The sequence below is a fragment of the Haemaphysalis longicornis genome, unplaced genomic scaffold, assembly GCF_048455015.1.
Source record: "Haemaphysalis longicornis isolate Haplotype H1 unplaced genomic scaffold, Haemaphysalis longicornis Haplotype H1 scaffold_12, whole genome shotgun sequence".
Classification (NCBI taxonomy): domain Eukaryota; kingdom Metazoa; phylum Arthropoda; class Arachnida; order Ixodida; family Ixodidae; genus Haemaphysalis; species Haemaphysalis longicornis.
In genome coordinates this window covers 104,868,486-104,880,514 of record NW_027526225.1, presented here as the reverse complement: position 1 = coordinate 104,880,514, position 12,029 = coordinate 104,868,486, and the positions used below count along the sequence as shown (strand labels likewise).

The 12,029-nt window shown below is 48.2% G+C and overlaps 2 protein-coding genes across 4 annotated transcripts in view; one reads left to right on the top strand and one right to left on the bottom strand.

The window, feature by feature from the left end:
* Positions 1-12,029, bottom strand: part of LOC144163186 (BET1-like protein) — a 441,394-nt gene that overhangs the window by 69,873 nt on the left and 359,492 nt on the right. The window lies entirely within an intron of this gene.
* The window catches only part of LOC144163184 (uncharacterized), a 105,944-nt gene that overhangs the window by 48,361 nt on the left and 45,554 nt on the right, over positions 1-12,029 (top strand). For all 3 annotated transcript variants that reach the window (XM_077694014.1, XM_077694015.1, XM_077694013.1), the window contains 2 exons: positions 7,122-8,081; positions 11,866-11,999. In XM_077694014.1, coding sequence (XP_077550140.1) covers positions 7,122-8,081; positions 11,866-11,999 — 1,094 coding nt within the window. The remainder of the gene's footprint in view (positions 1-7,121; positions 8,082-11,865; positions 12,000-12,029) is intronic.

The window sequence follows — 12,029 nt, the reverse complement described above, 5'->3', positions numbered from 1 at the left end:
GTATACGTCATTTTTTCGGCAAACGGCATACAGCCGAACAACGGCTCGCGCCTGGGCGCCGAGAATTCATGCACAGACGTGTTGGAAGGAGACCGACCGGTTTTTTCCTGGGGGGAGAAAAAGCCGTTAGGAAGCCGAACGACGGGGACGCGTTTTTCACTCGCTCCGTGTTTCTACGTTTTAAATGAACGAACATCGTTTGTCAAACAGTAATGAGTGTTCTCGGTGAACGGGCAAGGTGCAAGGACTCACTGGACATTAGCAGGGAACCTTTTAGGCCATCGAAATGTCATTTATTGCCACAAGAAGACTGTGCCACACCGATGGGTGAGCTAAGCCTCGCCAGTCATCGCCGCTACCACGCCTCTGCCGCCGGCTTCGTCGACGCATCAGCTCGAGGCTATTCGCCCGCTCAAGAAATGGAGAGCATTGGAGACATCGACCCGCCAGAGATGTCCGATCCGAGATGGAGATGGTTCACCAAAATAACTGGCCTTCAAGGGCGTCGAGCAAGCGGCCACCACGCAGGAGCTAAACCGCCACCATGTCAAGGACTCCCCACCAAACAAAGGCAAGTGCGAGCAAAAGTGCAAGTTATTCTGCTTACAATTAAACTGCGACAAGCAATGTTGCACTAAGTTGTTGGTGATAAACGTAGAAGAGACTCGCTCGTGCATTGGTAGGATCAACTTCATGCCCTGCACTATGTTACTTCAGGGGATTTTACGACTGCCTATTCAGAAAAAAAATTATTTTAAATTTGCGATAACAACAGAGCCTTGTCACTGATGAAGCCTAGCTGTTAATTTAGCTCCGATGTTTGAAGGTGAGCCTAGCTACTCTTAGGATATGACTCAGTTGGGTAAACATAATCGCCAGAAACCTAGCAAACACGGATTTTGTCAGGATTTTCTTGCTCAACGCTGATTGTTGAGTTCACGCACGATTTGGCTCTTGCAATAGATAAGCTTAAAGCAAAGTGGTTGACTGTATATTCTTGGACTGCAAAAAAGCAAATGATGGTGTTGCATATCACCTTCTGCGTAGTACATTTCATCCTATGAACTGAATGAATCGGTTTTTGCATTGTTATTACTATTGGCCCTATAGCTTTTTTCAAAATTACTGTGTAGTTAACCGGACTATAGCGAATGAACGTGATTCCGTATACCTGCAGCTTTATTCGAATTTAATAACATCCTGGTGTGCTGATTCAGAAAAGTTTTTGGATGTTAAACAGTGTGTTAACGGCACCTTTACAAGAAGACCTTCATTCCAATTGGATACGTATACCGTAAATTATGCTGCTGTGACAACGGCCGAGGAATATTAATACCTAGGAGTTTATTTAGGGAGTGGTTAGAGGTTAAATAGGCAGTTTCACACCATAAAAGTTACGGCTGCGTATGTTTGTGGCTTTCTGAGACGAAATTTCAGTGAACCTCCATCTAACTGAAAAGAACAACCGTATTTCACTCATGTGCGCTCAATCTTGGAGTACGCATGTGTTTTCGTGGATCCCTACACCAAAGAGCTCGTTGATACGCTCGAAAACATACAGAATATGTCAGTGTGATTCGTATTAGGTAATTGGCACGCTCAACTTAGCATGAGAGAAAGTAAAAGTAAACTGAAATGGCAGGACGTGAAAGATCACAGACGAAACCACAGGTTGAACTTTTTTCGTAATATCTATCATTCGAAAACTGTTGTAGAAGGGGAGAAGTATGTCCAAGCTCCATTCTACATATCGCAAAGTGGGACCGCTAGCTTAAAGCAAATTATTAACTTTCCTTTAAAGGTAACGCCTCGCGCGATTCATTTTATTTTACATCAGTACTGCAGTGTAATTATCTTCGACGTATGATTGCATTAACTGTTTATATTGACGATTTTCAGCGCGCTTTGTAGAATTATTTTGTTATTTTGTCTCATGTTTAATGCTTAGTGTTATGTATCTCCCTTCTGTAATGCATGCAAAGGCAAGCACGCATCAAATAAATAAATAAATAAACAAATAAATAAACAAATCAATAAATAAATAAATAAATAAATAAATAAATAAATAAATAAATAAATAAATAAATAAATAAATAAACTTCCAGAGGCGCAAGTTTGCCTCCGACGGGTTGAGAACCCTACGCATTCAACCTTCACCAATAAAATATTTATTGTCCTATTCGTTGCAGTATGCAAGGTTTCCTGTATGCATGCTACCATTGCTATGTTATTGGTTTGAAACAAATTATGTAACTCTAATTTTACGCCTTTCCTTGCGGTAACACAAAGGGATACAACTGCAGCCACCTGAAGCATGGCGTCATTCGCGACGCGTCTAGAATTTTTTGAACGTAGTATGACATTAGAAGAAAATTAAGCTCTTTTGGACTATTAAGTGGTGTGGACGTATACTCATGAAAACAACATTAAAATAGATTGAAAATGAAAGTACCTGTTCGCTACTTCTTAGGATCAGCCCTGCGCAAGATCATCAAAAAAGTTGATCGAGTAGAAAATGTCTTTGCAAGAAAAATGGGCAAAAACTGGATATACTTTTTTGTGAAGGAGTTATATTAAATGCTCCTGAGTGTTTTGTTGAGAACCAAAACGCTTCGTAAAGGCATTAACGCCGGTTTTATATACATCAAAATTGGTCAAGCAACTGTTATAAAAATAGTTTATGTAGTCATAGCATGAAAGTGTTCCGGAATATTGCCCTAAAAGAAATTGGCTAAAAGCGGCCCAAATTATCTCTCTGAAATTCAACCCACTAAAGTATGCGCCCTCCGCCGCTTCCCCCCCCCCCCTCCTCTTTCCCCGTTTATTACAGGTAAGCCGCCCCACAGAAGATATCAGGACATGGACAATACATCTATTCAAGCTCTACAAAGAACTGAATATTTTCCGTGTTCGGCAGTAAATGAGGCACAGCAATTAAAGGAACGACAATTTGTGAGCACTGTTTAATAAATGAATTTTGCTGCCAACTGAGGCTTGTAATTAAGCAAGGCTTGGCTGAAAGCTTGACGGCTGGTGGTTGCGCGCGAGCTCACTTTGATGTGGCAGCATTGGACCCGAAATGCTGGGTTTGTGCTGCTTCTGCACTGCGCGAATGAGTCATCTGCTTGCGCGACATGCAGTGACCGGCCTCAGTACAGCTAACGTACTGTGGCCCAACTCCAATGCCCGTAGCACGGCCGTATTTGCGGTAGCTGTAGTCCGGCTGGAGTCCGACGACCGCATCTCGGCTGTCCTCCGGCGGACGTACTTCGGCCGTACACGGGTGGCTTTGGAATGGCCGGAGCCCTACGGCTGGAATCTGGCCGTATGACCGTAAGCCGGTCGACTGGCCGACGGACACTGGCCGTTGGACAGCCATGGGAGTACGGCCGTATACGGCCAAAAGGCCCACATTTGGACATGGGCCGAACATGGCTGCCGGAAAACCGCCGGACAGAAAATCACCGGCCAAAGTACACCGGCCTGTTTTAGGCCGAACAGTCCTGTGCTACCTGGGTGTATATATATATATATATATATATATATATATATATATATATATATATATATATATATATATATATATATATATATATGTAATCATCAGAGGCGCTCGTGCAAGGACAATTCCCCGTTGGGGATATTCGGCTTGGTGCACGCCCGACGACGAGAAGGCAGAAGTATCGCTTGGCGCACGGGCCGATCGAGTATCGCGTCGGACACAGCTTGCTTGGCACGAAGAACCTCGGCTTCTCCGCAGCTCTAACTGCTCGTTAGTGGTCCAATAAACCACGCTTCAGTTTGGTGGAGTGTGCGGGTTCGTTCCCAGCGTGACTCTACCTTCGCATCGCAAGACTCCGATACCACATCCTGGAGTTACGAAGCAGGCGGAGGCGGCTACAGCCCGTGATGCAGCTGAACACCAACCGGGACATGGCACCGCAGCCCATCATGTGTTCGGGTGTGCTTCGCCAGCACGACCCCCCTAACTTCGATGGAACGGATGACAACGACGTCGAGGAGTGGTTGTCGCAGTACGAACGAGTAAGCGCGCACAACAGATGGGACGATCGCATGAAGCTTAATGACGTTGTGTTTCATTTGGACCACCTAGCCAAGAAGTGGTTCCACAACAACGCCGCCACCATGGCTACCTGGGCTGAGTTCAAAAATCGTATTGTCGAGGTCTTCGGCCGTCCCGCCGTGCGGAAGCTTCTTGCTGAGCAGCGTCTCCGCACACGAGCACAGCGTGCTGGAGAGACCTTCACAAGTTATATCGAGGATGTTGTGGACCTCTGCAACCGTGTTCATTCAGCTATGGCGGAAGCAGAGAAAATTAAGCACCTGATGAAAGGAATCGATGATGATGCTTTCCAGATGCTGTTAGCGAAAGATCTGCGAACCGTTGCTGACATCATCACCCACTGCCGAAGCTACGAAGAACTCCGCAGACAGAGGGCGCTTACCCGGAACTCTTCTGCCCAGGGAGAGCCGCTGTCGAGCTTTACAGAGCCGGGGGCCGATGCGTCCTTCATGCGGCAGCTTCAACAGTTTGTTCGCGAAGAAGTCGCTCGGCAAGTGTCCCTTCTTACCCTGGAGCCTGGATCAACGATGCCACCGTCTGTTCCTGGCCCATCTCCACGATACGGAGTGCCTCCGCAGCCTACCGAAGTGACTCCTTCCGTTGTCTCGCCGACGCTTCCAGCGCTTCGCCACATGATCAAGGAACAGGTGGCTGAGGCACTGCCACCCACTCTACATTATGCACCCCTCACGTATACCGAAGCTATGGGGAGACCGGTACAGCCAGCTGGGACGTCTTTTCGGGCCATGCCACCAACCCCGCCACGCTCTGCGGTACACAGGAATCGGCCACAGGTGAATCCGTGGCGCACGGCTGATAATCGCCCCATCTGTTTCGCCTGCCGACTTCCAGGCCATGTGGCCCGTTACTACCGCCGCCGCGTGCCCGCGATGAATGATGACGTTGGAAACCACACTTTTGGCTTTTGCTCTCCCCACGGTTCTCCGCAGCTAATGACAGACGTGCCACCCAGGTCGCCGTTACCTGCCTCCGGTTACAACGATTTTAGCCGTCGTGACGCCGATAGCCGCCGTTCAAGCTCCCCACGTCGCCGCTCACTATCGCCGATGCGACGTCGTTCAAGCCCAACTGAACAGGAAAACTAGCCGCCGCAGTTCCCACCCACCCAGCGGGCATTTTTTCACCACTTTCTTTTCGACTAAAAAAATGCTTCATCTCTTTCTATGACCCACCACAACCTCCCCTTTGCTTTCCGAGGTTTTCTTGACTGCCAACCCTTATTTTCTGTCTTATTTCACGGAGCCCCTCATTTCCCATTTTCTGATTCGCTACATGCTTAGCGAGGGCCTCTGTTCTGGCAGTCTTGGTGCCAAAGGGAGCTTAAGAGGGTTCAACGCTGGTCGACCACTCTCGACATGTCGTAGACACTCGAATCACGGCCCGGGGGTTAAAAAGAAGGTCCCCTTCACCCCGAGTAGTCCGAGTGGCGCTGGCTACCACCCCCAAGTGCAGGAAACAAAAATACCTTAACATAAATACCCGAGAAAGTGCTGAGGAAACAGCCCCGCCGGTAGCGTAGTGGTTATCGCACCAGACCGGTATTCTGGAGGTCGTGGGTTCGGATCCCACCCAGTGGGCATTTTTTCACCACTTTCTTTTCGACTAAAAAAATGCTTCATCTCTTTCTATGACCCACCACAACCTCCCCTTTGCTTTCCTAGGTTTTCTTGACTGCCAACCCTTATTTTCTGTCTTATTTCACGGAGCCCCTCATTTCCCATTTTCTGATTCGCTATATATATATATATATATATATATATATATATATATATATATATATATATATATATATATATGTATATGGGCTGCTATGCGGAGCTTCATGTTCGGCATTACTACTTATGAGTTTGACAAGGAACACTAAGTACATTACATGTTCCAATTATTCCTGTGCAAAAAAAGCTTCCCGGTGGGATTCCGCTCCTTGGGGTGATCAGTAGGTCTCGATTTTATGAAAAAATATTTCTTTGGTCGTTCTTTGTATGTGAAATCTGAAGCTGTTGCGTAGGCGCCCTCAGTTTGGAGGAATATATGTTAAATCTTCGCTCACGAAAAAAAGTATGCGGGAATTTTAACACTTGGACGTAATAATTTTATTGGAAACGACAGTCATTCAAAAAATGGCCCCGTATCTGCTCCTTTCGTTGCAAATGTCGTCAAAAGACGATAGTCTTTGTAGACATTTGCCAAGTAAATGCCTCCCTTCCTTTTCCCGCTAACCTCTCATGCTGTTCCTGTTCCGTCGCGCTCATTCCAAGGTAAACACACTAAAGGTTTGCGCAAGGCGATTTGAATTTACCGTGTTCCACTGCTACAGGCCGGGTTCCTCGATGCCAGCGCTGCAGTACGGCGGAGACGCGCGTGAATGGAGGCGGCCGACTACAAGGTTTATAGAACCGCGTGGCCGTGCTCCACGTGCGTTCCAAGCAGAACGTGGAACCTAGCTAGTGGAACCTTTCGTTGCTGTTGCCGCGTGATTTTTCATATGCCGCCATTAGGCAGCGGTTTTCTGCAGTAGATATAGAATATCATTTTCTATCGAAAAACCAAGCATCCATGAATTTTTTTAATAAAGGAACACTGTAAATATCCTTTGTGTACTAATTTCCTGTCTTATATTTGCGAAATGTCTTGTTCTTGTTCAACAAAGTTTACAAGTATGAACATATAAACCGGGCTTAGACGTTTACATTTGGCTGTGAGTATATAAGACTATTGCGCAATGTTAATTTTACTTTGGCCGGGTGGCTGAATCGAGTTACAGACAGACAGACGGACAGACAGACAGACAGACAGACATACAGACAGACCAAAGTTTCTGGGTTTAAGTAGCCCAAGAAAGACTATCGTCTTTAAAAAATGGTTGCTCGCGTGTACCTTGTCGGGTCGTTTATGCTACGTCGTCGGCTTGAGTGCAGTTGGTTCGACAACGAACGGTCCTAACTTGCAAAAAACAAACAAACAAACAATGCTTGCTGTGTTTTTTTTTATAATTCTTAATTTCAATTTTATGCAGGAGGAAAGAAGCCGCAAGCGAACCCCGATAGCACGGAATGGCCTTCACGAACATTCGACAGACTACGTTGGTCAGGAGTCTTCACGCATCTCTTAGACACTCTGAAAACTAAGAAAACTTACAAGGAGTGGTGGAAAAAGAGTCAATTTGAAACGAAGCCCGAGAAAAAAAAGACGGTCATAAAGCGTAAAAAATTTAAACAAGGGTCAAACATTCATGACACCTTGGTGATGAAGCACGAAGTCCATCATGGTGCGAACCATGTCATCAAGCATCCAAAGAAGCCTAAGCCGAAACATCCAGCTAATCGCTTCCCTAAGCCCACGGCCAACGACTTTGACGATCCCTTTCCCCAGTTTGTCACTCCTGCGGCTACACTAAAACCAACACCAGTGTTTTGGTCAGTGTCGCCAGACAAGCCCAAAGAGCACCACGAATGGTGGACAAACATTAACTTTGAAACGAAGAAAAAGGTTACTAACAAACCAAAGCGTCCGGCAAAGCCGAAAGATAATCCCAACCAAGCCAAGCCTTTAGTTAAGCCAAGCCAAAAACTCAGCCCCACGCCTAGCTTAGACCGAGCTACTACGCCTGGAGCTGAACTTCCGATTGAATCTACGGGAGAGGGAACAGACGTCGAGGGCTCTCAAACACTACCACCGCACGCATCCAAGAAACGGGTCGACAAAGCTGCACTCAAGAGCTTCGCCCAGGGCGGAGCGACTAGCGAGAAAGCGTCCGGCGGCAATCCTCCAGCCAAGGAAGCGACGGCCCAGCGCATTCCCGTAGTTGACGAAACAATAAGCGCTATGATAGAGCGCTTCCGCAACGCAAGCAAGGATCGAACAAAAACCACACTTGCATTTAAGCGCGACGAAACAGCGAGCAGTTCATCCCCGACGATCGTCACGACAACTCCCCGTCCGCCGGAACAAATGTCCGACGCTGAAGTTGAAAAAGGTAATGCTCCTGTTGTAAATATACCCGCAACTGAAAGACGTATGATGGGAAACGGTTTGCGATTTTAAATGCAGAGCATTTCAGTAACTCACGACGTCACCCGCGTTGACGTCCGTAGTCCGCACCGTCGTTGTCCCTACTATATAAAAAAGAAATACTATCCGGCGCCAGGTTTCGATCCCTCGACCCTGCGGGCGGAACGCAATGTACATGGTGCTCTACCCACTGCGCCACAAAGCCGACACAGAATGGGACGCTACTAACGCGCCTTATATCGTTGACTCATTCAAATTACTGCTGACGAGCGCTCTCTCGTCAGCAGTTGCCACAAGTGCAACAACATTAACGTAACGCAAACTACTTAACGTCGTGCGCCCCCGGAAATGCTCTGCATTCGATCGTGCCCCTCGCGAGGGGGATGTTTCACTGCGTCTTCCTACTGGCCAGTACACTCGCCGCCATCTGTCGGATGTTGTGCGAACCTTTTGCGGCTGATGGCGCGCGATTTGAAACGACATTTTTTTTTAAATTTGGTTGTTCCCTCTTCCATAGGAACCGGTAAAACACAAAAGTGAATAATACATTCACAAGAGTAATTGCATGTTTATTGTGCACAGATATGAACTTGCACGTCGCAATTTATATTTCGTTGGTATGACACCGTCAGACGCATCAACGTGAGACACTGGATTGCACGCGCCGGAGCATTGCGTAAATCCTACTAAAACCACAGGCACTCGCAGACCGTCCGTGCGAACGAAACCAAAAGGGTTGTCAGTGAATCGTTTGGTGAACACACGGTCCGCTGCAGCGGAAGGAGCAGCGGACCGCGCCACGAGCGCGACATCCGCAAGTCGGCTTCTACGCATCTTACGCTGCGCGTATCCGTACACGTAGCCGCTTAAGGCCCTAGCATCGAGGCGCCAACTATCGGCGCTAATTAGTGTCATGATGCACCCCTTGCTTCGCCTCTCCTAGGTGGCAGCACCATCCGAAAGGAAGGCTATAAAGCCCGTTTGTCGTCCAAGTCACGCGTCAGTTCACAGCACAGTCGAAAGCGCAGTTCGTACCTCCCGTTGCGGGGAAGAGTTCGTGGTTCGAATCCTGGCGCCGCCGCGTCCACTGAAGTTTTCTGGTGATGTTATTTCCTTGACGAATATGACGTCAGGGTGACCTTGGTGGACCCCGGCATAAAACACTTTCGTGTTAAAAGAAGGTGCCACCTGTCCAGGTTTTTTTGTTTCAATGCTTCGGCATAACTTCATTTTTAGCAGCAGAGCAGTTTTAACTGGCTGTAATACGTTGCACGTAACGCGAAAACCCCTAGGAGCGCCTTGCGTTACCTAGCAACCCACAGCCACACACCTGGCGCAACACCTGGGGCGGTATTCTCGTAACTGTCCCTTTTGAAAACGTCCATTTTGAGTCCCTTTCGTCGTGACGTACTTCCGGTTAAACAGTGGGCGTTGGCAGTAGGCTTGTTGCGCTTGCGTTACGTCACTTCCGGTTGTTTGCTTTTAGCCAATCAGGCCTCGCCAAAAGGGACACTTTTGAAAGGGACGCAAAAGGGACAAAACTCGAGAATACCGCCCCTGCTTCGCGGAACCTCGACGCGACTCCAGGAACGCCGCGCATGCGTCGCGCACCTACGTGCCGCCGCTGCGCCTCAGCTGTCGTCAAGCGTTACCACGCATGCCCTGCGTTCCGTAGAAGAGCCCGCGCGGTGGTGGTGGCGCGCCAGTTCTCGACATGGAGCGGCCGCGGAAAGTACATACGCCCGAGGAAGAAGCCGCGCACCAAAAAGGCGCCCCATGCCGCTAATCGAGAACGATAGCGTCGACGGTGATCCGACCCAGCACGTGTAGCCGCGGGCACAGAAAGAAACCATGCAGCTTCGCTACAGTTCAAGCCTTGCGTGACTTAGTGAAAGCTTCCCCAGTTTTATCTCTGCACGTAAAAATGACATTATTTCTATTGGTGCGCTCATTCCTTCCTCCCTATCAGAAGAGGTATATCTGGATCCTGTTCTAGTGTTCTCACGAACGGATTCCACCAACACAAACCCTAACCGTTTTTTTTTTTTCGAGCTTGCGTATGCCTTTCCATTCCAAACCTATGCGTCGCTCGTAGATATCCAGGTGCCAACATTATCGATTAAAGAGGTCACTACGCCCCGTTTATTCGGTCTCCGCTCTCTCTAGCGTGGAGCGTTTCTACAACAACCTGAAAACGAAATGAGAGGCAGGATATGCCACAAGTGAATACCAATACCCGCACACACGAGTACCGTTATCCCCGTGTATAAGCAGCGAGGGAGAGGCGGGGACGTAGCCGTAGTAGTTTGAGATCACGGAAGAAAGAAAGGGCATGACGGAAACAGGTAATCATCACCATTATCATCACCAGCCTATCTGTGCCTACTGCAGGGGAAAGGCCTCTCCCATTAATCTCCAATTATCCCGGTTCTGTGCTAACTCCGACCTTTCTATCCCCGCAAACTTCTTGGCCTGATCTGCCCATCTAACTTTCTGCCGCCCCCTGCCACGATTGCCTTCTCCAGGGATCCACTTTGTCACCCTTAATGACCAATGGTTATCTTGCCATCACATTACGTTTCCTGCCCGCCCCCATTCCTTCTTAATTTCTACTAATGTGTCGTTAACACGCGCTTGTTGCCTGACCCACTCCGCTCTCTTCTTGTCCCTTAATGTTACACCTATCGTGTTCCGTTCCATTGCTCTCTTAGTCGTCCTCAATTAAAGTTGAACCCTCTTAGTGAGCCTCAAAGTTTCTACCCCGTAGGTGAGTGCCGGTATGCTATAGACCAAACTGCGAAGACGGATATATCACGATATCGCGCGACATGAACTTTGGTCATTCTAAAGGGGGGTGTAAGGTGTCTTGTCTCTGCACCACTCTGCACCACCCAACGGGCTCTGCACCACTGCTGATAAACGCTTTCCCTTTTTTCTTCGCGTCTGAAAGCACTGCGAAAGCTGTAGTTATCCCCAACCCGTAGCGGCACCGCGTGATGTGCTCATCCCAGCAGATTGGCCTTCCGTTTCTCCTTTGCTTTTCGACACTTTTTTTTTAATGGAGATCGAATGCGTTTATAGCAGCAACAAAAAGAAAGCCGGCCATTGGCTGCTACACCACTGTAATGACGCAATTCGAACGGTCGAAGCGCGCCAAGACCATGAAAGAGGGAAAAAATTTTTGAGCAAGTTTCTAAGTTATCTGACGGACCCGCCGCGGTGGCTCAGTGGCTAAAGCGTTGTGCTGCTGAGCACGAGGACGCGGGTTCAATTCCCACACACGGTGGCCGCTTTTCTGATGGAGGCGAAAAGTAGAAGCGCACGTTAAAGATCCCCACGTGGTGCAAATTAACCCGGAACCCTCCACTATGGCATGCCTCATCGCCTCCGTTGTGTCGGCGCGTTATACCCTACAATCAATCAAAATCAAGTTATCTGATGGGCATGAAGCCATAATCCTTGGCTGAGGTACTCTGCGACCCCTTATTCTAAGTACCGAGTGTGTTGGTTGATTACCTTCTGAAAGCAATTAAAATAATAAAGGAGTCGAAAAAACGTGTAGCAGGGTCCCTTTAACTCCGCAGTTCCTCGGGCCTTGTACGCACTAACCACTCCTGTAACTCAACTATCGCAGTGGCCCAGTTTCCGTTCGACCCTCCGCTAAACGTAACCCCGCAAATCCCTTTCCGCTAATTTTTGTCCCGGTTCTTTTTTCCCCGCCATACTAACCAACCTGCACACCACGTCAGCGTACAACTTCAATCCTCCCGGAACCATCGTGGAGATGGCTGTCTTTTACGACCCCGACTGCCGAGACTCATTCGTGGAAGCATTTGGGTCGGCAGAAAGGTTTGAAGACGCCGTGTGGACTCTCATCGAGCAGGTAAGGAACTTTTCTTCTCTTTTTTTTAAA